The sequence below is a fragment of the Callorhinchus milii genome, unplaced genomic scaffold (genome assembly GCF_018977255.1).
Source record: "Callorhinchus milii isolate IMCB2004 unplaced genomic scaffold, IMCB_Cmil_1.0 Scaffold8, whole genome shotgun sequence".
NCBI classification, from domain to species: Eukaryota; Metazoa; Chordata; class Chondrichthyes; order Chimaeriformes; family Callorhinchidae; genus Callorhinchus; species Callorhinchus milii.
Genome location: NW_024704749.1, coordinates 21985590 through 22001490, shown reverse-complemented (window position 1 = coordinate 22001490; position 15901 = coordinate 21985590). Strand labels below are relative to the sequence as shown.

General features: G+C 40.4%; 1 protein-coding gene across 1 annotated transcript in view; it reads right to left on the bottom strand.

The window, feature by feature from the left end:
* Positions 1-15901, bottom strand: part of si:dkeyp-72a4.1 (uncharacterized protein LOC100148058 homolog) — a 148104-nt gene that overhangs the window by 106479 nt on the left and 25724 nt on the right. The window contains exons 2-3 of the mRNA XM_042337439.1: positions 10663-10784; positions 2207-2336 (exon numbers count right to left, since the gene is read on the bottom strand). Coding sequence (XP_042193373.1) covers positions 2207-2336; positions 10663-10784 — 252 coding nt within the window. The remainder of the gene's footprint in view (positions 1-2206; positions 2337-10662; positions 10785-15901) is intronic.

Below are 15901 nucleotides of genomic sequence, written 5' to 3'. Positions count from 1 at the left end.
CGCTCCCTCCCTTCCCTCCCCTCACCCTGACCATTTCCCCCTCCTCGCTCCCTCCCTTCCCTCCCCTCACCCTGACCATTTCCCCCCTCCTCGCTCCCTCCCTTCCCCTCACCATTTCCCCCCTGCTAGGGTCATGACCCAACTGTGCAGCGCCTTGGGACGTCCTCCTGACGTGAAAGGCGCTTTATAAATGGAATCTTGTTGTTGTTGTTGTTGTTCTCCAGGCTTTACAGGCAAATCATACAACATCACATTCAAAATTAGCCTCCTTTCCTCGAAAGAAAATCGTACCATGTTTCACTCTTGATGTTGAACCACAGATAAATCACACACTCATATTTCACCCTCTTATCTTACGTATTCCTGGATTTAGGACCATTTCTTGGTTGAGTAGAAAGAGGGACCTAAACCGAGGCTTTTAACAACATTGCAAGCTGGCTTTTCCATTTCTTCTACCGAGGACATGCAATGGCAGAGCTGCAATTAGGAACTCACCAAGTACAGATTTGTGAGCAGGAACATGTATGTTCGACAGCTTATTGGAGCCCTGACATACTACTAAAATCCAATTAAATTTTTTGGCTTACATAGAAGGATATGGCACAGAAACAAGTCATTTGGCCCAACTAGTCTGTACCGGTAGTTAACCATTTTGACTAGTTAAGAAACACAAATTGTATATTATGTTGACATGGTACACTTCTATATCCTACACACTGTGTAATTCAAACAAAATTCATGAATCATAGCAAATCCAGTTTAGGGACTATATATTGCATTTATCCTTCTAACATGGAAGTGATCTCTAAGTGTAAATTTGTATTAGATTATAACAGCACACCAACAACAACAACTTGGATTTATATAGCGCTCTCCATGCCGGACGGCATCTCAGAGCGCTTCAAAGTAATGGATCCCGGGGCCGAGCCGGGGGGAGGGGAAGGAAGGTGACCAAAGGCGCGGTCGAAAAGAAAGGTCTTCAGCCGAGACCTGAAAATAGGAAGAGAGGGGGCGAGGCGAAGGGAGTGAGGAAGGGAGTTCCAGAGCCTCGGGGCTTAGTGGCTGAAGGCATGGCCACCAAGGATGGAGCGGAGGACTCAGGGGACAAGGAGGAGGCCAGAACCGGTGGAGCGAAGGCAAAGGACACTGTTGTGAGGAGAGAGGAGGTCAGAGAGATAGGGGGGTGCAGAGGAGTGGAGGGATTTGAAGACAAGAGTGAGGATTTTGAAGTCGATCCTCTCTGGGACAGGCAGCCAGTGCAAGGAATGGCAAAGACTGGGGAAATCGGGTTTTGGTGCGGGTAAGAATGCAGGCGGCAGAGTTTTGGATGACCTGGATTTTATGAATGGTAGTGGAGGGGAGACTGGCGAGGAGGGCATTTGAATAGTCCAGCCGAGCGGTGGCAAAGGCACGGACCAGGGTTTCAGCGGCTTTTGGAGTGAGGTATTGGCAGAGACGGGCGATGCGTCGGAGGTGGAAGAAAGCGGTGCTGGTGAAGACACCAAAGTGTTCAAGACAGACGGTGTCACTGTTGTAAAACTGCAGTTAAAAATGGATACAACTATAACTTACCTTTCTAAATTTGTAAAGATAGCATACTCTGTATTGTACATAGGAATCACAGAAAAACTAGAGATACAATAAATCCATTTGTCTGGTTCTTAAATCCTAAATAAAAGGCTGCTGAAATTCACCATCCTTTCCTTGGAATGAGCAGAACCTGTTGGCCTTGTTACTACCTGTATCTGCCAGAAATATTTCATTTGTTCATAATTTGAGTAAAACTGCAACACCAAAGCATGCAACAAAGATGATTTCAGTCCCAAAAGCTGCAATGATAGATTTAACACAGGTTAAAAAATAATTTCAGCTTTTAAAGTGTCTTGTAGCTGTCCATCTCAATTTATTTCATTTGCAAAAGCGACAGGGTACAGGTTACTTTCACAACATAATTTCTGCATCACCTTAACCAATTGGTAACTTTATTAAAAAAAATTCACCTTTTTTTAAAAAAAATCTAACGGCATTAAAATGCAAATTATTATAAGAAAGTTAGAAATATTGAGATTTATTTTCAGCAGACTTCATATCCAATATATATGAGTCTAGAAAAAAGATCCATCAACTTTAACCAGAAACAAAATCTGATCATATGTTAATTCAATAAGTGGCAAAGAGATTAGATAACAGATTGCTGTGCACTCACCATGCTCCACGGAGAGATCATCTGGCAGAAACTCTGGAAACTGGCTTTCAGAGGGAACACTGACAGTTCGCCGTAGTAGCCTTGCCCTACAGGATTCTGCCCGTCTCTCTTGCAGTAGAAATGGATGAATCTGCAGAAAAAAAATGAACATAATCTATTGACTCTTCAAACCGCCAAACTGTCCACAAACATCTTGATTGGAATATCATGCTCATCACTCAACTGTGTCAATAACTTTTTTTAGGGTAGGGATCTAGGGGGCCTTTATCCAAGGTTATCAAGCCTCCTAATGCATTTTAATTACAGATAGGTCGTTGGATTGATCCATCAGCTGAGGAGAAGCTCAAAACCGATGCGTCATAATAAGGCAATGCGATGTACACAACAACCACCAGCCGAGAAGTAGCAATTACTGTATATCCAGCATGTACACTTCACACACCCTTTACGCTTTCTGGTTCATGTTTAAACCTACGTTCATACCCAGTAATGACAACTTCTTCCATTTATATAGCACACCCTTCAGGTAGGATAATGTCCAAGCATTTCACAAGAATGAGGTCAGATGCAAAGTGACGAAAAAGGGGGTGAGGGAGAGACACACTTATTCAATGGCTGCAGCCACTGGAGATATTCTGGACAAGACTTCCAGGAGAAAATGCTAGTCATTGAGAGGCAACATGGCCAAAGACTAGGTCCTACTGGCAAACCTTTTCTACATTTTTTTAATGTCTAAAGGATGTCAGTCATTTTTATAATATTCTTCACAGCTACTAATTCACACTTACAGTGCTTTAAAGTGAAGCTCATATCCCCAAATGTGAAGGTTCCTTTTAAGATTTATGATGAATGTGGGAAATATGCAGGTCACTGGGTTGAGGAACCTTTTCTTTCAAAACTGGTCTGCAATCACATAGTAATCGACGATTGCTGAGAGCAATGTGACCAACACAACAGGCCAGCTCAGAATGAGCCATTGAAGGGAATAGCACTCAATCTTCCTGGTGATCTTCTGTGCAGGAGCAACACATTGCAGAGTTAAGAAGGATTACTGCTGTCCCAGAATAGCATCATATCTTTTATTTGATCCATTGCAATAGAGCAGTCAATCCCTCCCTATAATAATAATAATAATAATCCTTGCATTTGATATAGCGCTTTTCACGTCAGGAGGACGTCCCAAAGCGCTTCACAGAACACACTGTAAAGTGAATTGACTATAACAGTAACAAGGCGATCGGCTACTCACGTGATCATTTTACATTGCTACATTAACTGGTCATTCCATCATTATTACACACACGATTATTTGATGGGATGTGCAAACAACTGCATTTGCTCCTGTGGATTCCATTTACAGTTAGTAATGCTGAACTTCAATCATTATACATCTCTTGTACATTGTACGTTTCGCTCACAAAATATAGTCAATTCACTTTCCAGTATATTCTGTGAAGGACTTTGAGATGTCTGAAAGACGTGATAAGGGGCTCTACCAAGTGCAAAAATTATTATTATTTGTAAATCCAGCTTTTTTTTGTTTAAAGGGTTGGGACACACCTGCCCTTAAACACACAAATGCATCAGTTTACAAATATTTTAAAATATCAATCATTGCTCTTTAGAAAACTTTGCTGAAATCCATGCTAGGAAATATTGCACACTGAACAATATTTCCAACAGCAGAGATTTTCTACATTCTCATGAGCAGCAGCAGCAGTGTTCTTTGAAGACAGAATATATCACTATCCAGGTGGAAGCTATTATGGCTGAATCAAAGTGCCAACCATTACTGCGCTGACAGGATTCAGTTACACCAATCGTCTTCCATTTCGTAGACTGATTCAGGCAGTTTTCAAAAAATGAGATTAAAAAAACTGTCAGAAACACAAGAAATTCCTTATAACTGCCAGCCACCATCTTATTCAGACTCAGTGCAGCACAGAAAATGAAAACGTCATTAAATTCCATCGAACAACTTGTAGTGACAGTACCATTTATGTTGGACCCCCATTAAAAGCACTTGGTGTCCAATTCTATTATGACTTTGGATAGAATCTGTACAGTTTCAGGCTCCCTCATTAATACCAACACCATATAAAATTACTGTACATTACATTGCCTCTCAAAGTCAGAACTAGTCTAAGCACCTTTTTTTTAAAAAAAGAAAACAGTGTCACCCACAGCACGCAGTTAGCCCTACAAACTAGTAGTCAGTATTGAGATTTACAAAGCTGGAATTTAATAGAGATTAGGGCACTGAGGAGGGTTGAGGGAACAGAATAATAATATCAATCCTTGCATTTGATATAGCGCCTTATCATGCCATTGAGACGTCTCAAAGCGCTTCACAGGATATACTGTAAGTGTAGTGACTGTGTATTTTGTGGGCAAAATGCAGCAGCTAATTGCGTAGAGCAGTGTCCCACAAACAGTCGTAGATTGAGTGATCACATTTTTTGGAATCACTGGTTTGACTTGATTATTCATACTAGGAGCCTGGGTATATAAAACAAGGAGCAGCATGGTAACACCGCAGATTGGGAGTTCCAGTGAAATGCTTTGGGGCAAGGTTTGTATTGATACACTTCCCAAAAAGGGTGAGCTACTTATGTGGTGATGGGAAACTGCCAAACAGAATCCAGATGAGTCTCTACAAGAGGAGGCTGGAAATAGAAACACAAATGCTTTCAGGCTACCAATCAGACTCCCATAAGCACAGTTCCTGGATATGCCGTGTAAAACCATAAAAAGATTGAAGGGGAAGAGGAAAGTGAAATAAAATAAAAATTGATTTTTCTTTCAATAATTTATCTCGATAGTTACATACACATTCTTATGTTGTTTATTATTTAGCTTTTGCTCATTTGTACGATCATCAGGTACATCCTTGTGTGTAGACCTGACCTTGTTAACCTGACCTTGTTAAGTTAAAAAAAAACGCTGCTTTGAAGAACAGATGTTGTGAAGGAACAATACATTAAGATGTAGATATCTGATTAAATCTCAGTGTGAGCTGAGCATGAGGTGTTTAAACCATCACTCTTAATTGTTGCAGAATGCATAAAAAGATCTCTGTGTGTGCCGTTGCAAGTTAGATAATGAAAATAGATCATCGCTCACCGCGACTGCATTAGTTGCTGTCACATATTAAGTAAAAGAAAACAGTCTTTGAATTAGATAACATTTTTTTTTCTTTTGGTCACAGTTCTAAATGTTATATCATTTATGGAAAATGAGTTCTGTATCCCACTGCAAATAGTACAGCGAGTACAGAGTTCTGAATATAGGGGGTTAAAATCTTCTTGTTTGCTCCATGTTATTACTCTGTCTCAGTCAAAGACACCATACAGGCTACATGTTTTTGTGTCTTATCCCATTATCGAGAGCATAGTAATGAAGTCCCAGTGTAGTGCTGCACAGCATCGCACAAATATACGTCAATGGAGTCATTTAAGAAGACACCGGAATCTGCTGTGTTGATCTTCAATAAGCGAAATATGAAAAACAGCAGTCATTTCCAAATTCATTGAATAACTTAATTGCTGGAATGAAAATTTTAGATTTCGATACAAGACCCAGCAAGCAGCACCTCATTAGAGCCAGAAATTCAGAAACTAAGGCGGCAGGTTTTAACAAGTTGCAGAACGTAGTGAATTTTCCAGAATATTAAATGGAACATTAGAAACTGAGATAGAAATAGCTTCAGAACAACAGAATGTTCTCAGGGTAGGATGTACATGCACAGGCTGAGCAGGAGATGGGACACATTATATACGTATCATGATATATATATCATAAATGTATATATATGCACACACACATACTACCATTTTATAATTGAAAACCTTGAACATTACCAGCCTCACATCAGCCTGTCAACCTTAGATCTTCACTTGACATGCAAGGCTGGTTAAAACATTGCTTCCACTTTCCAAATTTGGTCAATCTTATAGCTCCTTTCTTCCAGAAACTGCTCTCACATTTCAAATGTACGGATTTTTTTTCAGAGCAGTAACTGAAAGAATGAAGCTATAAGGTTTCAAAAGTGATGGGGAAAATAAGTAGAAAATAACATTTGAAAAAGATTGAGAGAACAGGGAAACAAAAAGGCAAAATATCACAACAAACTTAATTCTAAAATGTTTTTTTTTAAATTGTATTACTCTACTTATTTTTTTGTTAGCATTTACACATTAATAAAACTAGCCTGATGATTAGTATTGTAATGTTGGTGCTTTTTCAGTATTGCAGTACATTGGTTGATTGTGTATATTGACTGATTGGCAATTCTATGTAAAGAAAACATTTGCAAAATGATATAGGATTCAAATTGGGTTTCAATAGTAAAGATACAGAACAATCTGATGAGGTCTACATTTTTCAATAACTATTTGTTTACTTGGCATCCTCCAACATTAATATTAATAATAATCCTTGCATTTGATATAGTGCCTTATCGTGTCTTCGAGACATCTCAAAGCGCTTCACAGAACGTACTGTAAAACGAATTGACTGCATATTTTATGAGCGAAACGCTAACATAATGTCCCGCCACACAACTCAGCTTGCCACTGCAACTGCAGCTGGAAAGAAACATTTAATGGGAACACTTAAGGACACAAGTATCCAGTTCCAATGTGTACGTTGGCTGGTGGAAGGCAGGAATCATCAGCTGTTACTGCAATCTCAAGCACTTAAAAGTTTCTCTCAATTACAATAATTTCAACCATGCAGCACACATTAAACCCCGCTGAACTACTTCCCAAAAGTCCTAAATTTAAAAATTGAATCGCTCAATTCCACTCGGTTTGGATTTTTTGTGCAATTCATCCATTTAAAAGGGTCAGGCTCCACTTCTAAAATGTAACCAAATGCTCTTGGTACAAATATCTAAGACCACTGGAATAGATTTAATTGGGCTGGCGATCAATAGGGAATTACACATGGGAATTATACAAATTACCCTATATGATCTAGTCTACATGAATGGAAAAGGCTTCCAATAAGTAATCTCAAGGTCACATTCTTAAAACAGATAGTCCAGGCTGACATGTCGGTGTAGTTCTTGGGGTGCACTGTTTTTCGCAAATTTCCTATGTATGTTAAACCAAGATCCTGACTATCCCGAACCGTCTCCTATTCACATAAATTACCTGGGCACACCAGCCACCTCCACTCCCTTAAAACATAGGCACGTTCCGCTGATCGCACCTGGCTTAAATCAGACCTCATGGTCCATCGGCAGATCTGGCTAGACCATATCAAATCCTACCGCTCCGCCCTCGACTCCACTAAATCATCGTTCTACTCCAAGACAATCTTGGAGGCTAAGGTCAACCCCAGGCTCCTCTTCTCCATCACGAACCAGCTCCTCCACCCACCCTCTCACGCCTTGTCCATCCTCACCTCGAATGCCAACTGCGAGGCAATGCTGGACTTCCTCAAATCCAAAGTCGAGGGAATCCGCTCAACTGCCACTACATCTGCTCCCCCTACACATCCCCTCCTCCCAACCCGGCCCCTACCCATCCCTGTCTCCACATCTTTGAACTTGTCTCCCCCTTCTCTCATCACCACCATAATCCGTATGAAACCACCACCTTCTCCCCCGACCCCATCCCTACCCCCCTCATCTCCCAGCTCCACCCTCTTGCCCCTCTACTCACTGACATCGTAAACCTCTCCCTGTCCTCTGGTACTGTTCCCACCCCATTAAAAACCGCCGTCATCACTCCTATCCTTAAAAAAAAGCCTCCCTGTACCCTTCTCTACTCCCAAACTACTGCCACATCTCCAACCTCCCCTTCCTCTCCAAGGTCCTGGAACGAGTTGTTGCTTCTCAGCTTCGCTCCTTCGTCTCCCACCACTGCCTTCTTGAACCGCCCACAGCACAGAAACAGCCCTGGTCAAAGTGGCAAATGACATTCTGTCCATGTGCGACCAGGGCTCCCTCCGCCTCCTCGTCCTCCTTGACCTCTCTGCTGCTTTTCACACCGTCGACCACTCTATCCTCATCCACTGCCTCTCCTCTCACCTCAACTTTCACGTCTCCGTCCTTGAGTGGTTCAGATCGTACCTCTCACACCGCCTGCGCTTAATTTCCACAAATGGCTTCTCCTCTAGCCCCCGGACTGTCTCGTGCGGGCTCTGTCCTTGGTCTCCTCCTCTTCAGTATCGACATACTCCCTCTTGGTGACATCACCCGCAGACATGGGATCAACTTCCACATGCATGCGGATGACACCCAACTCTACCTCTCTGCCTCCACCCTTGACTCCAGGACCACTGCTGTTCTGACAGAATATCTGTCGGACATCAAGTCCTGAACGAGAGCTAACTTTCTTCAGTTGAACGTCAACAAGACCGAGGCTCTCCTGTTTGGCTCCTCACTTCAGGTGCTGACAGCATCACCATCCATGGTTGCACACTCCACCTTGCTAAGCCAGTCCGGAACCTCAGGGTCTTGTTTGACCCTCAACTATCCTTTCTACCCCACATCTGTGTCATGCCCCGACTGCCTTCCCCTACCTCCACAACGTTGTCTGGCTCCGCCAATGTCTCACACCGCAAGCCGCCAAAACCCTCATACATGCTTTCGTTGCTTCAGATGCCCTGTCTCGCTTGCCCCACTATTGGCGAGCGGGCCTTCCACCACTCTGCCCCCACGCTCTGGAACTCCATCCCGCAGTTCCTCCGCCTCGTCCCCTCCCTTGCCACCTTCAAGACCCATCTCAAGACCCTCCTCTTCGACCACGCTTTCAATCTCCCTGCTTCCCCCCCTGCCTCCACCTTTCCCGACCCTCAGCTTGGGTCCACAACTCTGTCTGTCCAACGCCTTGGGATGTCCTCCCAACGTGAAAGGCGCTTTACAAATGTAATTTTGTTGTTGTTCTTGTTTCTGTTCTTTGGGTAGACATTAAAGATCCTGTGACCACATTTTACAATAGAAATGCATTGCTGCTTGTGGGGCGTTGCTGGGGAAAATGGCTCCCATGGGTGCCTACAAAATGCAGTCATACACTTGACAGTAATTCCACGTGAAGTGCTTTCAGACAATTTGACAGATATAATAAAAATTCAAGTTCAAACTCTGTTCCAGAATTCTGTACATCAACCAATTGTGTTCACACTGGGAAGTTCTCCCTCCCCCCACACCACATTAACTGAACAGATTTTACTGCTTTCTCCTGAAGGCTGGAACATCATCACGTGTACTTCACCTGTTGCTATGCAACATTATTATTCATTCACCTCTGCTAAACCAGCATACATTATGCCTTCCATTAGCTGTCACCCCACTCAATATATAGAGCAAATATTGATGTAATCACCATTAAATGATGCAATGACATTGCAGCTAAATACAAATATATGTTCTTGCAACCACAAAACTAGATAAACCTAACCTTTAGTTTACAATTAGAAGATCATAATGACCTGTGAGAGAAAGGAATGTATGCGAGGCACCAAACATGTATCTTACACGAGCAAAATCCTGGAGTCCTATTCCCACTGGGAATGTGACAATACATTCCCACATACTCCAATACAACCTCAAGATCAGCTTCCCAAGGTCACATTCACATTGTTAGAAGTACTGAAAGTTTGCTTGATTCAAACCACTAGTAGATAATAACATTCCTATTCTTCAAAACATCTAGACTGAATATTGAAACGACACCGAAAAAGGGCACTTTGATATTGCTATGTTTTCAGAACTATAAAAATGCAAACAGATGTGTTCAAAACACATATATATCATCTGGTTTTTAAAATTGCACTTTGTTGTAGGTAGCAGGCAGAATTATTCTCCATTGATTTACAGTGGGGGAGAAGCAAATTCTTGTTAAACATTTGGAAACCAGAAGTAAATTTATACAACTGGAATGTAGTCTAAATTGTTTGTAATGGAAAAATTGGGATTAACTATAAAGGTTCTATGTACAATTTGGAATACAGCGCAATTTTGCCGTTGCAGTATTTGGCAGCTGTTCAACATCTCATCAGCTTGCTTCAGATATGAAAAAGCGGATTTGAGAGAATCACAAACATAAAGCCAATCTGGGGCCAAATCTATCAACTCCTTAATCAGTGAGCATGTGGGCAATCTATGCAAAATGCACAATGCCTACTTAGGACATGTACACCGCTCGCAATCGTTTCTTAACTTATTTAAAGATTAAACATAGCCGAAAAAAATTAGAGGAAACAAAGTCGCAAAAAACACAAGTTTCTAAATATTCTCGCTTTGACTTTTATCTTAAAAAAACAGAAACAATAATTAGTAAACCACTATCTCTATCTCACTATAGCACTATCTCAAAGCGCTTCACAGAATATATTGTAAATTGGGAGTGCCGGTATTTTGTGGGTGAATCGCGGCAGCCGATTGCACACAGCAATTAGTTACATTTCTTTCTATTTAAAAAAATGAAAGCTCTTCCTTCACGTACCTGTTCCTTGTCCAACAGCAGCAGTTGACTCTCTGTGACAACACAAAATTTGGGGTTCCATATCGCACGTTCGTAATGAGACTTTCCACAAGATATTCTGTGAGTGGGTGGGCCTCGTACATCTGGGAAAAGAAATGTACGTTCAATTATTCTCAGAAAAATTCAGCAAAATTTGTTGAAGTATTAGGAGAGGGAAGAAGTGATTACTATATTTTTTTAAAAAAACAGACTCGTCTCACAGCTCACATCGACAAAACTACAACAGGTTAACATAAAACAAAAGGCAAAATACTGCAGAATCTGGAAATCTGAAATAAAAACAGAAGACGATGGGAACACTCAGGGAGGAAAGTGAGTTAAGGTTTCAGGTCGATGACCTTTCATCAGAACAGGTTAAGATACTGGTTTCTGGAATTCCATCCCCCAGTCACTCCGCCTCGCCCCCTCCTTAGCCTCCGTCAAGTCCCACCTCAAGACCCACCTCTTCAACCATGCCATCGCCCACCCCCCTTCCGCTCCCCTCCCTTACTCCCCCAACCCCAGCTCAGGTCTGAAATGCTGGTCTCGGTCCTGCGCCTTGGGATGCCCTCCCAAAAGGCGTGAAAGGCGCTATACAAATGTAATCTTGTTGTTGTTGGTGGTGGTTTCTGGTTGTTCAATCGCTTTATAAAATAAGTACATTAATACATTTTAAAATTAGATTTTGTTAGAAATATTCAGCTAAATAACTCCCTATAGAAAATGTAATCACGTTGTCAAACTAGCTGACCGCTCTACATTTTGATTATCAAGTTGACCAGGATACTCAATACAAAAAAACAGAATTCACTTCAACTCTCAAACCCTTCCCACGTTGAAAGTAGTTGAAGGCTTGCTATAAACATTCAAGCAAGAGTGGACTTGGCTAAAGTACATGCTTTTGCAACTCCTATTTGAGATGGTTAGATAACTATGGTTAAAAAAAATCATCTTTTGAGCTACATCCATGTAGTGGTTTCCGAGAAACTACAGCTTTTAAGCAGTTTCTGGAATTTTCTACCAGTCATTATCCCAACACTTCTCCAGGTGATGCAGCATACAACACAGTTAATAATAATCCTTGCATTTGATATAGCGCTTTTCACGTCGGGAGGACGTCCCAAGTTGTGGTACTTGCTGAGCTGAAATTTTGCAGATACAAATGCAGCAGTGTTGGTCTATGAACTCTTCTCTCTTCCCTATTCCCACACATTAATTGCACCAATAGGTGTATTCCCCCTCCTACAGTGATCTGCTATTATTCAAATGGGGGAGAGGATAGTGGGGGGGTTGGGGAAAGGTTAGCCTAGAATCCTTCTGCAATTGGACCATCAAGCTGACAGCATTTAAATAAAATCTCCTAATAATACCTAATTATTATTATTAGGCATTGATAATAATACCTAATAATAATCCCTCAAGAAAAAACAATAATAAAATCGGTCACTTCAATCCATGTCTGTTTGTGGGACACTGCTGTACGCAATTGGCTGCCGCATTTCACCCACAAATATAGTCAATTCACTTTACAGTATATTCTGTGAAGCACTTTGAGACATCTGAAAGACGTGAAAAGAGCTATATGAAATGCAAGGATTATTATTATTATTACCTTCGCCATGCCAACACAATTGTGAGAACATAAATCAGACGACAGGGGAAGCTTCCACTGTGCCTTTCCATTTCCAGCTTGATTTATGATTGACAGTGGCAATATCTGATTAACTGCAGCACTGAATATCCATCAAACCAAGTGCAGTGAAAGTTAAAGTTGAAAAAGTTATCAGAGATGCATAAGAATGACTGGCAATTCTTCAACGTGCACTACAGACTTGTGACATGCTTTCAATTCAAAGTAATCTGCACAAAAGTAAATAGATGCAGGCATGAATTTAAAATTCATTCCACTGTGTATAAACACTTTCAATATGGTGTAAACTGGATATAAAATGAGTCTCATCATCAGTACTTCATAATAATAAAACAGTTGCAGTGAAGTCTGATATTACTGTTGATGATTTATATTTGAATGATGATTGATGTAAATATGTCAGATATCAGCGTGGCTCAGAATTAGAAGATTCTGGGTTCAAGCGCCATGTTTTACAGCAGTGGAGCATTTGAGATATTTCAGTTTTATCAAATGAAAGGATTATTATTAAATGTGGAAACATTTACTAGAATAAAAACAATGACCGTGTATCAAAACATTACATTCAACAACCTTGGGATCAGTATATAAATATTGAATAAACATTACGAATTAGGTCAAATAAGCCATTACGATTATGCAAGCAGATATTAGTGGTAACTAAGTTTAAGGGAAAAAATTAAACATAGGAACATAGGAACAGGAGTATGCCATTCAGCCTCTTGAGCCTGTTCCGCCATTCGATTAGATCACGGCTGATCTGTATCTCAACTCCAAATTCTAAACCTTCCCCTCCCCAGGATACAACCAAAAATGAAAACCTTTCACAAAACTACAATGATAATTTTCATACCTTGGGAAAATTGAGCACTGAGATCTCAATCTATTTTACTATCTATTCTTCAACAAAATCATCAGTAAAATACTCGATCATTTCTGCCAGCTGCAAAAATCAATTTACTGCAGTAATGACATTTAGATTAAGCACAAAGCCCAATATTCAGCCTAATAGTCTGAAGTTCCCCGGAGTGGACACAATCCATTCACGATGTTTATGTTTCACAGACTTTAAGAACAGCTATTCGGATGCTTTCCAAGCTTTCCTACATATCCACTCCGCTACCTATCTTGAATCATCAGATTGTCAAAGGTGAATATAAACATCTTTTAAAGCGATCAGAAGCCAAATGTATCTGCTCCAGTGGTACCTTAAGAATCAAGTTGGACCACACTGTGTATAAGAATCAGATGTAACAACTGTCTCACAGATTTAAGGTGTAAGGATATAAGTTTATTGTTAAAATGCAATATTTAAAAACGGTTCAGTCAATATTTTTACTTTGCAACAGTAATAGATTATATAAAAAGGAAATGTTAGGGTGAAATATCTGATCCAGCTGGCCACTGCACACAAGAAATTAATTTTCAGCTGCTCAGAATCCACATTATCCCAAAATGAAAGGACTTTGTCAGCGTTTTTCACAAAGCCAACGTGAGGATGTAAAATGTGAAGCAAACCCCATCACTCAGATAAAATCTCGAAGTAACTGATAAATTTTAACACAACTTAAATCGTGTGTGATTTATTGTTGCTGCTCCATCATTTCAATAAGATTAAGAAAGTGTTTAGATGTGAAGAAATAACTACAAGTTAAATTAACATGCGGAGGGAGAGAGAGATATAGTGCTTTAAGAAAATCTTAAATCATCCTGATTATTGCATTTTCATTTCCATGCAAAAACTGGATTAATTTAAAACAGACCTGTTGTACTTTAAAGGATCAATTAGATAAAACCAGATTCTCACAAAGAATATATTCACCCAAATAGACCTAGCTATATTTTTGGGGTGACAGCAGTTACGGACAATTACTGCCAACTTTTAGTATCAATACCATGAGGTCCACAGGATTACAAAAGTATTAAAATAACTCCAAAGCTTGGTACTACATTACTGAAATACAATGAGTGATATGAACTCCCCATTGCCTCTTTACACACAAAGGATTAGCAGAAATTCAATTTTATCTACTTTGCTTGCACTGTGGATCCCCCGACTATTCCTTCACTTCATTCAATATCTTTGTACCTTCTCCAAGGTTGTCAACTTCCCACCACATTGACTGTTCCTATAGTTTTTGTCTGAACTTCTCCTGCAACCTTTTTTTTAAATCATCTGTTTGTTTGGTAACCTGCTCACCAGACAAGGATAAACAGAGCCCTTAAGAAAAGGCCCCAAAACTTTCAAATTGCAGTATGCTTGACTACCATTTGGCCCTCGGTGGAATCATTTTGGTAATTTACAACCTTGATATGTACAATTACACAAGTGTTGGGAGAGTTCAGTTAATTTAGATAATGAACTTCCCCCCCATACACACAATAAGTGATGTTCCCTAATCAACAATGAAAGTACATTACATTCTCCCAAGCCTTTGCTAGAGTCATGGTGAGCTACTCAAGACCATTATGGGGCAGATTTTTCCTCTCTCCTTGTGGGAAGCCTCTATCTAACCATTTGTCGATTCTGGAATCTTGCCATATGGCGAAAGGCATCTAAACCATTCCCTCATGCTCTGTGCTGCCTCTTTATACATTGTTCGAACACATATTGTTTCATCCTTGATGATTTTGCTTTAGGCTTCAACGAAATGATTGCATAACAAACCTGAGGTAATCTCGTGATACATGCAACTGATTATTTTTAGGAAAAATACTTGCAAAACAGATTGGTCGTATATTCACAAAAAAATTAATTCCATATCTTAAAACAATTACATATTTTTGCAAATCAGCAGCAATGCACAAAATAAGCAAAAGCTGCACTTTAAATTAATGTAGCTTTTTGAGATATGAAAATAAAAGTCTCAAGGCAAAATACTGGAAATCTGAAATAAAAACAGAAGTCGCTAGGAACACTAGGGTAGCATCTATGGAGAGAGGAAAGTGTGTTAATGTTTCCTCTCTCCATAGATGCTGCCTGACCTGCTGAGTGTTCCCAGTGACTTCTGTTTTACATACAATAAAAGGTTGTTGCTTTGTATTCAGATTAGTAATTTTCCTTCTTTTTCGGCTTAGATGCTAGCTCATTACCATGCTATCACCACACAAAACATCATCGGTCAAGGATAATATTCCTTTGAACCACTTTTTTTAAAAAATATAGTGGAGGCTATAGATTTCTGATATCTTCTCTTACCATAGAGGGCTCTCAAGGAAACGGGGATGGGGGAAGAGAACGTTCCTGAGGTTGAAAAGTTTATATAACATGTAACTTTCTTTTAAAAAAATGTTATGGATGTTATGAATGCGTGCATGAGGGTTTTGGCAGCCTGTGGTGTGAGACAGCGGCAGAGCCGGGCGATCAGAGGCTGGGAGAGCTACAACTGACTATATCACACGGCTTCACTCCTGCTGCAGATACATGGAGATTACATGAGAAATCTTGGAATAGAAAATTCATCCATGTAACGATACTATTTGTGGAGTCCTGTAGCTCAGTGGTTAGAGCACTCGCTTTGCAAGCGAGACACCTGGGTTCAATTCCAGGCAGAGGGCGAAACCTTGGGC